The 16,123-nt window shown below is 52.1% G+C and overlaps 6 protein-coding genes across 6 annotated transcripts; 5 read left to right on the plus strand and 1 right to left on the minus strand.

Annotated features, from left to right (window-relative positions):
- Window positions 1-261: 261 nt before the first annotated feature.
- On the plus strand, window positions 262-3,395 carry AYO20_02037 (hypothetical protein; the record flags this gene model as incomplete). The annotated part of the gene is made up of 6 exons (XM_022640343.1): window positions 262-297; window positions 350-896; window positions 942-1,068; window positions 1,149-1,187; window positions 1,234-3,178; window positions 3,237-3,395. 6 exons carry the CDS (start codon window positions 262-264, stop codon window positions 3,393-3,395), a joined length of 2,853 nt encoding a protein of 950 aa, XP_022503843.1.
- A 517-nt stretch (window positions 3,396-3,912) lies between these two features.
- Window positions 3,913-4,581, plus strand: AYO20_02038 (hypothetical protein; the record flags this gene model as incomplete). The annotated part of the gene is made up of 1 exon (XM_022640344.1): window positions 3,913-4,581. One exon carries the CDS (start codon window positions 3,913-3,915, stop codon window positions 4,579-4,581), a length of 669 nt encoding a protein of 222 aa, XP_022503844.1.
- A 1,351-nt stretch (window positions 4,582-5,932) lies between these two features.
- AYO20_02039 (hypothetical protein) lies at window positions 5,933-7,378 on the plus strand (the record flags this gene model as incomplete). The annotated part of the gene is made up of 3 exons (XM_022640345.1): window positions 5,933-6,242; window positions 6,353-6,952; window positions 7,056-7,378. The coding sequence occupies 3 exons, from the start codon at window positions 5,933-5,935 to the stop codon at window positions 7,376-7,378; spliced, it is 1,233 nt and encodes a 410-aa protein (XP_022503845.1).
- A 1,740-nt stretch (window positions 7,379-9,118) lies between these two features.
- Window positions 9,119-11,151, minus strand: AYO20_02040 (hypothetical protein; the record flags this gene model as incomplete). Its single annotated transcript, XM_022640346.1, has 8 exons — window positions 9,119-9,297; window positions 9,412-9,718; window positions 9,781-9,937; window positions 10,011-10,278; window positions 10,335-10,369; window positions 10,463-10,504; window positions 10,576-10,703; window positions 10,804-11,151. 8 exons carry the CDS (start codon window positions 11,149-11,151, stop codon window positions 9,119-9,121), a joined length of 1,464 nt encoding a protein of 487 aa, XP_022503846.1.
- Window positions 11,152-11,505: 354 nt separating this feature from the next.
- On the plus strand, window positions 11,506-12,725 carry AYO20_02041 (hypothetical protein; the record flags this gene model as incomplete). The annotated part of the gene is made up of 3 exons (XM_022640347.1): window positions 11,506-11,618; window positions 11,708-11,930; window positions 11,994-12,725. The coding sequence occupies 3 exons, from the start codon at window positions 11,506-11,508 to the stop codon at window positions 12,723-12,725; spliced, it is 1,068 nt and encodes a 355-aa protein (XP_022503847.1).
- Window positions 12,726-13,584: 859 nt separating this feature from the next.
- AYO20_02042 (hypothetical protein) lies at window positions 13,585-16,019 on the plus strand (the record flags this gene model as incomplete). The annotated part of the gene is made up of 5 exons (XM_022640348.1): window positions 13,585-13,941; window positions 14,075-14,448; window positions 14,503-14,568; window positions 14,643-15,234; window positions 15,303-16,019. 5 exons carry the CDS (start codon window positions 13,585-13,587, stop codon window positions 16,017-16,019), a joined length of 2,106 nt encoding a protein of 701 aa, XP_022503848.1.
- Between the last annotated feature and the right edge of the window lie 104 nt (window positions 16,020-16,123).

Here is a 16,123-nt window from a genome sequence, read left to right on the forward strand (position 1 = left end):
CAAATAATGGTGGAGGGCTGATGTTGCGGAACTTTTTTTCTGGCCAGGAATAAGTTGACCCGCAGTTTTCCCGCTTGGTTACTGGGCTGCAGATAATAATAATCAGGGGGTGCGAAGGTGACTGAACTCTCATCTCTCCCCCATGCGCAGTGAGTAGCATTAACTTCTTGCAGCTTTCATACGCCTTCTTGTCACTCTTTCATTCTCTTCTTTTTTCTCCAGATGCGGCTGGCAGTCTTTTAATCCCGCTGATACCTCAAAATGGCGCCCAGGAAGGACGGGGACGTGGTGTTCTCTGTGAGCACCCAACACAGCCGTTCTCCTTTTAGAGGTAACTGACGGTTCGCAGTTCAACGGCAAATGGGTGTCATGGACGCATACAGTTGTCGCATATGCAGCCTTTCTCGGAGCATTGATTGTTGGTGTTTCCCTCCATTACCACAAAATTGTCCAGAACGAACACTATGGATACCCCGATGAATGGTTTCCCTCCGTTTCGGCCACCATTGGTGATCGATATCCTGAGCGATCGGTCTTTATGGTCTTCATTGCCATTACTTCCGGACCCCGATTTGTCCTTGTTGCCTTGTGGTACTTCCTGACGAGGAAACCGAACTCGAATCTGCCGGCGATAATTGCATCCACGGGGTTGCTAAGAACATTGACATGTGGAGGATGGACATACGTGACATCTACGGACGACCATGACTGGCATGATATTTTCATGATTTCATACCTGGTTTTTACGCTCCCGTGGACATTGGGATGCCTTGCTTTGAGTCCGCCCAATCCGAAGGCTGTCAAATACCGCAAAATTTTGGCGAGCTTATTCTTTGGTACTCTTGTACCCTTGATCTACTTCTTTATCCAGCATAAAATCCATAAAGTCGCTGGCGGTGAGTCTCTCAGGCACGTTCTAGGGCATTAGCTGATTTGTCAAGCTTACACCATCTACGCTTTCTTCGAATGGTCTCTGATCTTGTTCGATGTGGCTTTTGATGCTGTCACTGCACTTGACTATGAAACCTTTGAATTCGTGATCAAAGATGTCAAGGGCTCCACCAGAGGGTACGTGCAGTTGCTCCCAAAATACGTAAATGTACGGACAAGTCGAAGTTTGGCTTGGTGATTTACTGACAGTGCTCTAGTGATACGAAACTATTGAAGGATGCTCTGAAAGACAAGGAGTGAGTTCAACTATATTATTCTGTTGGCTCTGCTAATAGACCCCAGCCGCGCAAACCCTCTAATTCAGACCTCCACCGTTGATGGACCGTACTATTGGCCGGCAATGCTCGATGCGACCGCCGACATTCTCCACGGATTTTTCTTCTGGTCTATCCTAACATCCCTCGGCGTTCTGATATGGTACTTCCCGCTATGGCATATGGGAATCTCTGGTTACGAAGTAATGGTCATGGTTCCTGCTTCTCCTTTGATTCTTGCCGTCCCGTTTGTTCGGTCTCTTGCGATCAAGCACCTTCGTTGGCTTCATATGTCTTCCCTAGTCGGACTCGTGGCTTGGTTGGTGAAGGATCCGGCATACCGTTTGTTCACTGTTGGACTTGCTGTCGCATTGGGTTCCATGGCCTGGTCAGCAGAATGGTACGCAGAACGCAGAAATTCGGCTCGGCTTCAGAGGAGAATTTTCGCGTGGTGCATTGGATTGGTGCTGTCGAGCATTGCGAAGTTCGCAAATCACACGAACAACCCTGTCTGGCCGGTACTGCACTCCGGAATCGGCGGCTGGAACAAGACTGGTCTGGTCATAGCCCTGGCGGCTGTTTGGCGATCCACCCGACCAGATACGTCCAGTGGAGGAGACTATGTTCCTCCAGGTGTGAAGAAAGGGTCAAGTGTTTTGGCTGCGCTTGGTCTGGGGGGCCTCTTTTTTACCATGCATTCGTTGCTCTCAGACTCTAGCACTATGATTCTCTGGGTCTGGGAGGGCTACCCTGTGCGAGGTCCATTGGCTGTTCCCCACGGTGCGGTCACGATTGCCGCGATGAGCCTTGGATTGTTCCTAGGAGCTGCCCTCCCCGGATTTTTTGGGTCGTGGACAGCCTACGGGTTGGGGGCTGTTGGCGCAGCCTTACTAACATGTTACAGCGAGTGGACCGGCTACTACGGCGGTCTGATGCTTGCTTTCTACACGATGGGAGTCGCTCCGGTGCTTATCTCTTCTGCGGCTCAACACAGCCCGGCGTCTACATTTGGCTTGGGCTACTTTGTGTACAACATCATGGTTCTCTTCCACGTCTGGGTTGTGGCATATGCATTTGTCCCTGGAGGACCTCTAGTCCGAGAACATACAGACTGGGTGATGATCACCACAATGCTCCTGATCGGAGCAGGTGTGTTTTCTGCTTTGACCAGCAATTCGAGCTATCAACCGAAGAGCAAGTCGAGTCCTCGCGGAAGGAAGCAAACCAGCTACTACCTTCATGTTCTGCTTGCTTTACAGCTGTTGACGGCCTCGATTGCGTATTTGCGTTTCCCAACATATGATTATACACCCTACCATCCCGACGAGAAGCTTATCACCGCCGGAATCTGGACCATCCACTTTTCACTGGACAACGACGACTGGTCATCCGAGCGGAGGATGCGCGATGCCATCAAGGAATTGGAGCTAGATGTGGTCGGATTGCTGGAGTCTGATTTACAACGGATTATCATGGGCAACCGCGATACCACACAATATCTTGCCGAGGACTTGGGCATGTACGTGGACTACGGTCCAGGGCCTAACAAGCATACGTGGGGTTCAGCACTCCTATCCAAGTTCCCCATTCTCAACTCGACTCACCATTTGCTCCCTTCACCAGTCGGTGAGCTGGCGCCAGCCATCGAAGCTACCCTGGATGTCTACGGAACACAAGTTGACGTTTTTGTTTTCCACTCCGGACAAGAGGAAGATCCCGAAGACCGACGTCTTCAGTCGGAGTATTTGTCCCAGCGGATGGGGGCGACATCCCGACCCGCAATCTTGCTCAGTTACCTCGTGGTCAAGCCGGGAGAAGGCAACTACAACACCTATGTGAGTGAAGTGAGTGGAATGCACGACATTGATGCTCGTGATTGGGACCGGTGGTGCGAGTATATATTGTACAAGGACATCAAGCGTGTGGGCTATGCCCGGGTCAGCAGGGGTACCATCACAGACACCGAGATCCAGGTAAGCGCACATTGAGACACTGCTTTACTTTCGATTGGACATGACTAATGCAATGCAGGTGGGCAAATTTGTGGTTGGCGAGCCGGTTTCATATACGGACGAGAGGATTCCTGAAGAACAAGTCCCGCCCGGGCGAAGGTTTCCAGCATTGTTCCGTGGCGAGGGTGTTCGTGGACATCGATACCACGTCTTCGATGAACCATGGTATTATGCCTAAGGAGGATTTATGTGCTGGGGATGATCTAGTTGTACTGTAGCATGCATGATAGGCCCGGAGCCTAATATGATGCGACCACAAACACGCCGCCCTGTTCCGCTGTAGCTAATCACAGTCTTGACAACTGTGGGTCTGATGCATGTCTTATCGTTATCGCGAAAATAATGCGGGGTCACTTGGAGCGAGGCACCCGCAGGCGGCGCCAGGCAGTGGCCGGCATCATTACAGCAGCATCATTGATTGACTCGAATAGTGACTCGGGCGGTGACTCAATCTGTCAACGTGACCTTGGATGATTCGCATTCAAATGCCCTCCCCCAACCCTTCTTCTAAACACGTTAAGACTTCCTTCTTCCCAATCCACACCACTCTCATGTACATCACATACCGGTAATCACTTACAGGCTGGTGATTTCCTTTGCTGTTATCGGAGCTTGGTGGAAGGCGTTTCTATAATCCTCTTCACTTGCCTTCACTTCTGGGCCTTGTCGACTTCCGCAGGTGGTGTGGTTATAAAATGGCTGATTCCTCTGCTCCTCCTCCTCCCGGCTCCCGTGCCATCAAGATACCTTTGCATCCTGGTAACTCTGGAGATTACTCTCCGTCGAATCGACGGCGACGAAGTGAACGTTACCTCCAAAATGCGGAACGAGCCGATGCTTCAGATGCTGGACCATCCTCGTTAGGCTCCGGATCTGACCAAGATACGCCTTGGTCCTACAGTCCTATTCCCACACGTCCTCAACATCTGCTCCAAAACATTGCTCCCTCACCGGGCGAGGGGGTCCGTCTGCCTAGTCCGATGCATTCCAAAGACCAGCCCAGCACATCACAGCGGAAAGACAAGCACAAGGCTGGCCTACCACCGCCCAGCAGCATGCCAATGCTCTTTAACGCTTCCTCCTCTCCACTCGGTCCTTCGATGCTCTCTTCCTCCTCGTACAAGTCCATTAATCTGAATGCACATCACGACGATCCCGACGAGCCTCCTCGACTGATCACCTACACAAAATATAGCCAAGGGTTTACATGGAATGATGAGTTGTTCTTGCCGAGCTATATGCTTGGACGCTATGGGGAGCGGGGTCGAAAGAAACTCTACGACGGCGACTTTGGAGACGACGAACACTGCCCAGTGGCTGAGATCTTTGTAACGGACGAGGAGGCGGAGGCAATGATCCCTTGAACACACCCGGGGATGGATTACTCGAAGATATGATGTACGAACCGAGTCATGATATACAACGACAGCAATGTCGGTCCGGACGGCGTCTCAGGACAGGAACATGAATGGATGAGTCCACGTTGAAGGTTGCTTGATTTTGGGTTGAATTGTTACGCTGGGAAGGATAGGGCACATTCTTTTGGATTTTAGCAAGACTACGCTGGGAACACACGGAGTTTGGGGGATTGGATAGGCTACTGACCCCCTCCGGGCACAGAGGAGGGACTGATTCCTATGGGTGGTTAAGGCAGTAAGGATTATCTCGACTCAAGACACCAGCGCTACTCCGGCCACAGGGAGGCGTTTGAGGCTGTTCTGAAGGCTGGACGACGGGCTCTATATTCTATCTCTTGTGCAACGACTCCCTCGTCCGAGCCATTCTGGTAACTAGTCATTAACACTGGAAGTGATGTATATTTTCACACTTGATCTGTCTCGGGTTTCGCTTCCCTTTTCAACCAGTCTCAAACCTGTATTCTTGACCAACGCATGCACATGCAAGCCCTTGCAACATTGGGAGAGGCCCAGATGCACTGGTGTCCGCGGATCAATTAGGCCCGGCGCAGGCACCCAAGGCCCATCCACCGGTGTCACCACCCGCCCCTGGCGCCGAGCCGATGTCAAAAGTGGGCATTTATTCTCTCCTTAGGCACAATGGCATTCCTATCCTTGTCAGTAATATTGGCTCCTTGTATACTTGATCTGCCGGCCGCCTCGTCGCTATTCAGCCCGAGACGGTGTCTTTTCTCTGTCAGACCATGTCATTCTTTTCTTCCAGAGGCTCGCCGCATGCATGGCGTCAATTGTGAATCTGATGGATCCATTTGCTCGAACCGAAGCATCCAATGGGTCACTAAACAAAGAGCCAGCATCTAATCCGTCAAAACCCGCAACTGAACCCATGTACCGCGTCTCACTTGGCGATGCGCTGGCAATACGGCCTCGACTTGCATGCAACAGGTTGTGAAAGGTACATGCACCCACTGGAACTACCGCCGAGCGAATGACTTTGTCTATCGACAACCACGTCAATTCGGCCGAGGGCCGCTATGCACCTGGGTGGAAACCGCTATGTCCCTACTGTCTGAGGTATTTGATGGTTTCAATTACCACTTCGCCCACCGGGGTAGTGAAAGACAATGTCTGTTACTTACCCAACAGCCTCCTATCGATCAGAATCTGTCATTTGGCTGAAGCACTGGGTAGGAGTTCACCAAGACACACCTCTTGGGCTTCATGCCTATCCTTTGACATCAAGGACATTACTATCCGTTTTTCCAAGCACACAAGCGGATCACGGTAGCCGGCTAAAATGGCTGGGGATCTCGTCTCACTCGTGAATGAGCTCTCACAACTCGCTAACAACTATGTGCCTACCACAAGCCATGATGCCGCGTCTCTCGCACCGAAAGCGGCTCTTGTCAGTCTCACTAGGAAGATTATGCATTCTCTAATGGACCCAGGAATGATGGTACAAGCCCACTCGTTGCAAATGGCCGAGTTGGTCTCTATCCGTACGCTATTGGACCTTAAGGTGTTTGAGAAGATGCCAGTCGAAGAAGGAAAGACCATCAGCGCCAGGGAGTTAAGTGAGGTATCCGGTGTGCAGGATGCGCTGCTTGGTAAGGCTTCTGTTCTACTTTGAGTCTCTGCTGGTGATAAAGTCACCATGACCTCGCCTGAGCAGAGAAGGTCAGTTGGTTAGGGGTGAAACTGACACAATGGTGTCCAGAAAGACTACTGCGCCCTCTGGTTGCTTCAGGATTCATAACCCAGTCGTCCAACGATGGCACCTATGGATCCACCAAGTTCTCCCAGGCGTATACTTCTTTCCCCGGAATGTTCTTTACCTTGATGTTTGACCACTTCCTCCAGCCCATGACGGACCTTCCCAAGTACCTGGCAAAGCATGGGGCCGTGGAGCCGACATCTTTCTACGTCAATCCATACTCGGACTACCACAACGCAAGCGACTCTGGGTTGACGACGTGGGAAATCATGTCCAAAGATCCGGAGAAGTTGAAGACATTCCAGCTGGGGCTGAAAATCGGCGACAATTTGGTCCCTATTATCGGATACTACGACTTTAATCAACTGAAATTAACCGAAGAGGAGTTGCAGAAAACCCCCGACCGAGCTGCTCTGGTGGATATCGGTGGAGGAGTGGGGAACACTCTAAAGAAGGTCCTGGACGAGTATAGGCAGCTTGATCCCGGAAATGTGGTTTTACAAGATCAAACGGATGTTATAGCAATGGCTGAGAAAGAGAAGATTCCTCCCGAAGGAGTCAAGCTGATGGAGCACGATTTCTGGACCGAGCAGCCCGTCAAAGGTGAGTCCCCTGGGGCCAGGACAAAAATTAAGAGACCCTACAGGTCTTGATTCTTGCTGTTCTTCCAGTCTCGATGGCCATGCAGCTGACTGATCTCGCACAGGCGCCAAAGCGTACTTTTTCCGACGAGTCTTCCACGACTATAGCGACGAACTCTGCGCCAAGGCGCTCAACCAGGTCATCCCGGCCATGGCGGCCGACTCGCGCGTCCTCATCGCCGACATGCTCCTTCCGGAGATCATGACGGACAAGGAGGCCCACACGGCCGCGCTGGACGTCGCGTGCATGGTCATGGGCGGCAAGGAGCGGACCGAGGCGGACTTCCGCAAACTGTTCGACAGCGTCGGGCTCGAGGTTGTACAAATCCACCGCGCCCCAGGGGGGGCCGCGGGCATCGTTGAGGGGAAATTGAGGGCGACGGCCTGAATTGAGATATCATATCGTGGCATAGCCGATGACGAGGGATCGCGCCGTGAGGGCTGGACGAGCGATATAGGGTGCGATTCAAATGCAGTTCTCAGGAACTACGAGTAGTTTATGCTTGGAGACGATCCCAGTTGCATATCGACTATTGTTGCCTTCACAGCTGTGACTGATTATTTGTTCTTGCTATAGGCGTGCTCGCTACGGGCAATTTTCGACCCTTTCGTCATTTGATCCGATCCTAGGGAACACATCTATGATGTACCAAGAGTGGACACTGGGGATATATATATATTAATGTATACCCTCCAGCCCTGAGACGTCCATATCGCCCTATATGTTCCCCCCCTTCCTCGCTCTTTCCTAGATCTCCGAGCCCCTGATATCTGATCCCTTCACTCGGTGCTGTCTCATACATGACTCGACACGACAGGATACAGAACACATTTCGTAAGCATGAAATTAGGGTGGAGGGGTCAGAGGACGTCGGACACCATTGTAACCTAGAATATCGGTATCGACCGAGTGATTACAGGTATGGTCACATTGTTAATCTACCAATTATCTCATCTCATCTCGTCTCATCTCGTCTCATGCTGGACATCCGAAGAGGAGGAGGAGGAGGAGGAGGAGGAGGGGGAGATGTTTAGGGTTGTATCGTCGTCGTCGACGTCGACGACGCAATAGCTCCGGGGAGATGCCCGCGTTCAAGCACACAATTTCGGGCGGACCGTGGGGTCTCGTGGACCCAGTCGAAGAGAGACACCCGGTCGTCCCACGAGGTGACGTCGCAAGATCCGATACGAAAGCGTTCAGTCCGATGGTAGCCGCCGCAGCACGCGGCTTTGGCCTCGTCCAGATCTGCGAGGACGACGAGGACGACTCGGGCGCCTCATCGTCTATCACATCTCAAACGTCCTGGGCCTTCGGCTGGGGGAACTCGCTGCTCGCTTTCCTGGCCCCCTCACTCACCATGGTGCCACTGCCACTGCCGCTGTTCTTCATGAAATGGGGCTGCCTATTTCCGAGCCCACCCCCGGATTCCAAGTTAATTTCTAGAGTCGACAAATTGACCAGAAAAGTCACATGGGGTCGAAGTGGACTGATTTGGCTAGTCCACCCGATCAAGAGGAAAAGGTATGTCACTTTTTTCCAAGTGGTGACTCAAAGTAAGGAAAAAGGGGGAGTACACTCTCAATTGGAGGAGAGAAACAGGGTCTGAAGAATACAAGTGTGTGAAAAAATGAAGAGGATATAAATCTCTCCATCACGCACTGTGCTTTGAAAATTGAAGTCGTCGAGAGACTAAAACTTCATGTGAAAGGAAAAAAGGGGCGGTTCAGCCTTGTCGTTGTTCAGCACGTGACCATATAATCAGCCCCGCCTAGATACCATCGAGCCATATAAGTACACACAGATATAGTCTGCTCTGCACCTTTGGAGCCCCTATCAGTAGGTCTTTAACCCAATCGTATTCCTCCAAGGGCTGGCATAGGAAGAAGAGCAGGGAAGAGACGCTAGACGTGCCAGGTGGAGCGCGACGATTGCTCCATATAGTAAAAATAGCAAATTCGGTGTGTCTCCGTTGTTGTGCCATCTTCTGCTAAGGAAGAGGCTTGACGCCGGTATTTTATCGACAAGTGCTGTCCACTGATCTATGTCCGGTCACGCCAATCGATTTTCATACGGCCCTTTGTAATACTGTGGTGTGGTTGGTTTACATTTGTATCATTCACCTCAGATTCAAATTCGACTTTGGCTCAATACGGCTTGCACCTGCGCATCGTAGGTGCTCCCATCCTCCACGTGTAGTCCCGGGTCGATGTGGTCTGCAAACAGATGAATCTTTCTCGCAGCATCTTCCGACCGAGGAGTTATTCTGCATTTGAACGAGGCGCAACCTAGGACTGGAAGTGCTCCCACTAAACGAAAGAGGGTCACTGTTAGCTCGAGCTTTCCGTCTTCAATTCCCGACATGATCCCGTGGCAGAGGCCGAGAAGGGAGATTTAAGGCCAAGCACTCTTGCATGACTCACCTGTTTCATCGCTTGGAGGAGGGTTGTCACGTTCAATGTCAAAGGCCCACAGAATCCGGCTAATAACAATGAACAGGCTCGAATCCGCAACATGCTTGCCGGGGCATTCTCTTCTCCCGAGGCCGAATGCAAGGTGATTGGCCGTCTTTGCACCGTCGTGGATGTGCCGCGGGTCTTCGGGCGAAAGCCACCGTCCTGGAAGAAACGCAGACGAGTTCGCAAAGTACTCATCCGAGTGATGCACAGCGTACGTATTCGGGATTACCACTGTGGATTTGGCAATGGTGGTGCCGCGGTACGTATCGTTCTGGGAGGTGGCATGGAAGAATGCCAATGGTGTGACGGATGCCCATCGATGAAGTTCCGAACCACAGCTGTAATGTATGGCAGACTTTCCCTGTCACTGAAATTGGGCAAGCGATCTCTCCCAACGACAGTATCCAGCTCTTTTTGGGCCTCGGGGATCCATTCCGACTGTTTGGCACACAACTTGAAAAACCATTGCAGGGTCGTCGCCGTCGTCTCACTGGGTGGTCCACGTCAGCGTCCAATCATTGGACCAGACAAAAGCGAACATTTGTGTGAAGCGGAAAACTTACGTGCCCGCCGTGAGTAGCTCGGCCGCCACAGTGATCCGTTCAATCTCGCTCAGATGCTGTGATTCAGGATCTTGGATAAATCTGCTCAGAAAGCAATCCGGCGCAGTACCTTCCCTGACTCGCTCTTCGATGGAATGGAAGAATACGTTCCAGAAGTTGCGCAATTCCAGATGAATAGAGTATGCTTGGGACCTCCAGGGAGCAAGGAATCCAGGAAGATAGTCCAGGAAGGGATAGAGGTCGACAAGCCAGGCTCCCGGCGTGATATCTGGGGCTGATTAGAATCTGGACCGGCCACAGTAGTCCCAGATGTCTTGAACATACTGTTAAAGAATTTCTGCATCATTTCACCAATTATCCTGCGATGCTTTTAGCCCCGAGTGGACTTTGTGTCTGAACCGCGCAACCCACGGGAAGGCATCGTTGAAATTGCAATGGAGGATTCGACTTACGTTGGGAGGAAAGCATCCGAGCGGTCAAAGCGAGCGCCAACTCTGTGATAACACCTCCAAATGCATCAGGATACAATATAAAACTCTTTCGACAATCATGAACCGGCACTTACAAAAGCGAGAACGTCACACTGGCCGAGTACCGCGACATTTCCGAGTAGAAGAGTTCAGGACTGTGCAGCAGGTTTCTCAGAGTTTGGCGACTCTCATACTCCTGGTAAGGGAGGAAGATCTTTGCGTTCTGTATTCCGAGAAGTGTGTGGATGATTTTACGGTGCTTCTGGGTTGAATCAGTTCTCTTCGACCTGCGTTTCGATGGATGTAAGACAGGTGGACAGTACCCTGAACTCTTCTCCATATGGCATGTTCACAATCCTTGCCTTCCCGGTAATGATGTCTGCCTGGGACGAACTCGTCGGGCGCGAGCTGTAAATGTGACCCTTCTTGATCAGGAGCTCCTCAATAGCTTGCATACTGCTGAGCACGATTGCGGTAGAGCGGCCTATTCGATATGAGAAGAAGTCTCCGTATGTTTTTGCCCACAGATCAAGGTAGAGGTGAAGTTTGGTGCGGCGGTCTTTCTCATTGAGAAGTACTCGAGGGCTGTCTGGGAGGTTAAACTTGGTGGACGGTCTGAGGGCAACATAGACAACCAGGAGGGTAAGTACAAGGGCGAGTGGCCAATACATGGTGACTATCGACGTCTCCTTCAAAAGTGCTCTCTTCAGCTTTGTTACCCCTTCTCGCCATAGAGGTGTTACCCCTTATATGCCAAGTTTGGTCGTTATGAGAGCCACTCCATCAACGAGCGGTTGACCGTCCTTCGCCGAAGAAAAATCTGTTTATAGTTGCTCAGGTAAGCCGGGATTGACACGAACACCGAACAATAGGGTTATATTGAGAGCACAGAGCAGCACTTGAAGCGACTTCGATGGCGGTCAGCCGTGCAAACAGCAAACCAAGGATCGACCGAAACTTACCTCTTTGATCTATATTATCGGGTTTGGGAATCACCAAAATAAGCCCCGACGCCGAGGATCGAGATGTTGGAAGCCACTGTTCAACCTTCCCTGGAGGTGGAAATCATTCAGTCCCCAATCCCCAGTCCTAGAGAAGGGGAACTTTTGATCAAGGTGATTTGCACGGGTTGTAATCCGTGAGTCCCCAGACTTCAAAGCACATCATCTTTTTGAAAAGAGCCGCTCTCAATGGTGGAAGGATCCCCACTAATGAGACATTCTGCAGCAAGGACTGGAAATCAGTGGTATACAGCAATAGGCCATCCAATTCTGGAGACGATACAGCGGGGATAATCGAGCAGGTTGGGGAAAAGGTAGTCGGTTTCCGGAAAGGGGATCGGGTTGCTGCTTTTCATCAGATGCGCACAGCCCACGGCAGCTTCGCAGAATATGCCATCGCCCCCGCGCATACAGCTCTTCATCTGCCGGACCAGGTATCTTTCGAAGAGGTAAGCGAATGAGACCCTCGGTTAGGCCACAGCAAACAGGCTGACCCTTTGTTGCGTGGGCAGGCAGCAACTATCCCTCTTGCTGCATTCACGGCGGCCGTTGGGCTATACCACTGCCTGCAATTGACACCACCATGGGAGCCGGCCACGGCTTCTATTCCTCTCATTGTCTATGGCGCTTCGAGCGCTGTTGGGGCCTTTGTGTTGAAGCTCGCTTGCAGATCAAACCTGCATCCAATCATCGCCATCGCCGGTAATGGAAAGACCGTGGTGGAGACCTTGATTGATCGGTCGAAAGGGGACGTGGTCGTGGACTATCGTGAGGGTGAAGAGTACATTATAAGCCGGGTGCGTCAGGCATTGGAAGAGCGAGGCATTGAATCTGTCAAACACGCTTTCGACTGTATCTCGGAGCATGGATCTCCAGAACTGATGGCTCGATTGCTTGCCCCCAATGGACACGCGACCTTCGTCCTCATCGAGAAGGACTATGGGCTTGTGGCTGAAAAGATTCTCACCTCGCTCACTTACGTGGGCTATGTCCATACAGGGCCTTTCCCTGTCGATGCCAAGTTGGGCATCAAGTTCAATCCGCGCAGACATGGGCATGATTTTGGAGCCGTCTATGCGAGTGTCCTGGCGAGGGGATTGATGGATGGCTGGCTCACTGCGCATCCCTTTGAGATTGTGGCAAACGGGTTGAGAGGTCTGCCAGTAGCACTGAGGAATCTGCAGCAGGGAAGGGCGAGTGCAAAGAAGTATGTGATGCGTATAGATGAAACAGACCTGAAATGATAGATTTCAAGGGGCGCAGCATCTCAAGGCGCAGTCTGGGGCTACCGTTCTTCGCACATTGAAGAATGACCTGGGGAGGCGTGGGTACCATGGCGCCAACTTGTAAGTGCCTAGGTGTCCCTGGAGAAACAACCTGTGTGGGCTCTTAGGGGCTGCACTAGGCTTGGGTGCGCACTTGTAGCTAGGGACGCCCTAGTCACGTGGGGACTTGACGAAATCAATAAGCCGGTCAAGTATCCAGTCTCCCAACCACGTCAAGTCCGCCAACAGAAGCAACAGAACCATCAATCTTGAGCTTCCGGTCTCGCACCCTCTCCGAGACTTAGCAAACGAAGCCGTATGATGGTCTGGGCCTTCTTCGGCAATCCAGCTCTTCGGCGGTACAGATTTGCGGACTCCAGATTCCAGCATCCTACGAACCAAGACCTCGGTTACGGCCATCCTAGCCCTTGCAGCCATCCAGCATATCGGCGACAGCTCAGATTCTGATCCACGTGGATGGTCAATGTACCTCGTAATGGCCGGAGAAACACACCTGGGGAAAATGACATCTAGATAGTCAACGCAGTGTTGGCATGACTTCGTGGGAACGTGGGAAGCAGGCCACCACACATCAGGGGAAGCAATCAATATACATTTTCACATACTCAGCGACTATGCCAGGCCAAGATGTTGCTCACCCCAGCCTTGTACCTCGGTCATATTGACCACTATTTGAGAGGGGGCGCCATAAATACTTGTCTCCCACTATCTTCGAAATTGCTTTTTCCTTCGAGGCATCGACATTGTGGACTCCTTTTCCCAGCTCCAACTGTGGTGTGACTGGCCCATTTGATTTGGAATTTGAACCTGGAATCCGATGCTGCCCCCGTGGGTTGCGGCTTTGACGCCGTCAGAGCCCCAGGGGTCAAGTTCCCTGGCCGGCGAACGAGCAAAGTCCACTATTGACACTGATCAAATCGCACGATTCTTCTATCCGGAGGGTTATCTGGAAAGACAAGAGCGGCTCCTCCAAATCCTCGAGACTGATCCAGCTTTCGAAAAGACGAGCAATTACTACGACGGCCGGACGGAGCGATGGAAAAAGGCCCTTGTCAGAGCAAAGCGCATTGCTGCCCTCCAAGTCCAACATAAATGGACCGATGATGAGTTGTGGGCAGCCCTTGAGCTGTTAGGCGAAGCGGTCCCTTACGCTCTGCACTGGGGCATGTTCATCGTAAGCCTCACCACCCTGAGGCTGTGAGTGAAGCCTTGTCATGGCTGCAGCATTCTGCTCTTGGCCGTTTTCTCATTTCTACTGGTGTCGAGGCTGATATGATGATGACACTAAATCTTTGGGTTTTTTTCAGACGACTTTGCGAGACCAAGGTACTCCGGAGCAACATGACTTATTCCTCCAAAAAGCCCTGAACTTTGAAATCATCGGCTGCTATGCACAGACCGAATTGGGCCACGGATCCAATGTCCAAGGGTTAGAGACACGGGCGACGTGGTGCCCTCACGACAAAACGTTTGTCTTGAACTCACCCTTTCTGACGGCATCAAAATGGTGGATTGGCACGCTGGGCCGCACGGCAAACTATGCAGTGGTCATGGCGCAATTGGTCATCGAAGGACGTTCTTACGGGCCTCATCCATTTATATGCCCTTTGCGAGAGCTGACGTCGCACCAGCCTCTGGAGGGTGTCTACGTGGGAGATATAGGACCAAAGATGGGCTACAAGTAAATCAACTCGATGGAGTGCTGCCTTTCTGACAAACCACTGACACCTCATAGCACGATGGACAACGGGTTCTTACTCCTGCACAATGTCAAGATTCCCCATGTCAACATGTTGGCCAGGTACTCAACCCCCCGCTCCCCTGGTGCACTCCTCCACACCATGATCGTCGGTCGTTGACGCCGTCTGCTTGCAGGTTCTCGAGGGTCGACCCAGACACAAGCAGATATATCAAGCCGGCAGCCCCAGGGTTGGTGTATGGCACAGTCACGTATGCACGCATGAGAGTGGCTGCGGACGCAGCCCGGGCTTTGGCAAGGGGCGCCACCATCGCTGTCCGTTACTCTGCCGTCCGACGACAGTTTCGAGCTCGCGATCCTCAGACCTCTCAACCCCTCCCACAAGGGCCGGAGATGCAGGTTCTCGACTATACCACTGTGCACGCACGTCTCTTGCCTCTGGTCGCGGCAACTTTTGCCCTTCAATTTACCGGGACCGCCATGCAAACCCTCTATCGACTGGCCAAAGAGTCATTGCCAGGCCAAGGGGGGAGTTTGTCGGAGACTCCGAAGGAAAAGGATCTTTTTGCCGAAATGCACAGTACGTCGTGTGTACTTAAGGTGTTTGCGAGCATCACGGCGGCAGAAGGCTTGGAAACTGCCCGGAGAGCCTGTGGTGGTCATGGATACTCGCTGTTCAGTGGCATTGGTTCTTGGTACGCCGAGTATCTGCCAACCATGACCTTCGATGGCGACAACTACATCCTGTCTTCACAGGGCTCCCGCTATGTGGGTTTTCCCATCCGTGTGTTCAAAGTCTGTTGGTAAAAACACTGACGCCAGAGCCATTAAATTAGCTGATCAATGCTGCCCGATCTGTCCTGCGCGGCAACGCCCTTCCAGGGTTTACCGTGGACAATCTCCGTGCCTTTCGTCGTCTGGGGGGAGCGACCGTCAATTACGATCTCGACAGCGACCAGGACATTGTCTCGATATTCGGACGGAGAGCCGCATTCTATACCTTCCAGATTCTGGAACAAATTGACGAGAAGCATACTACCCACAACGAGCTGCTCCCCGATTACTGGAGACTGTGTCGCGCCCACGCCGAGTTCCTGGCCGTCCATCACTTCTCCGTCGAGCTCAAGAACCCGCTGAAGAACCCACGGACTAACAACCAGCTGGACCCCCAGTCCGCTAGCGTGCTATGGGACCTGTTCCGTCTCTTCGCGACCGACCTGATCACCAAGGAACCCCAGGGATTCTACGTCTCCGGGGCCCTCACGGTCGCACAAGTAGAGGATCTGTCTCGCAACAACCTGCCCCTTTTGCTGAAACGCATCCGCCCACACGCCGTCCGTCTGGTGGATTCGTGGAAACTTCCCGACTGGCTGCTCGACAGTTCTCTGGGCCGGTACGACGGTCAGGTCTACCCCGATCTGTTCCGTCGAGCCAGCGAGCTCAACCCGTTGAACAAGGTCGACATCAACCCTTATCCGTCCACGGACCGGAATCGAGACCGCCCTCCCGTTGAAGCTGAGCCCACGCAGAAGCATTCTAGAGGGAAATTATAAAGCAGAGATGGCGAGGGGGTAGCGTACCACCGGTAGTAGTATATCAAACATTTTTTCATGGTCCAGTGAACGAAATAGATTGAATAGATGTATTTGTCTTTGTA

This window comes from Fonsecaea nubica (assembly GCF_001646965.1).
Source record: "Fonsecaea nubica strain CBS 269.64 chromosome Unknown Scaff8, whole genome shotgun sequence".
Lineage (NCBI taxonomy): Eukaryota > Fungi > Ascomycota > Eurotiomycetes > Chaetothyriales > Herpotrichiellaceae > Fonsecaea > Fonsecaea nubica.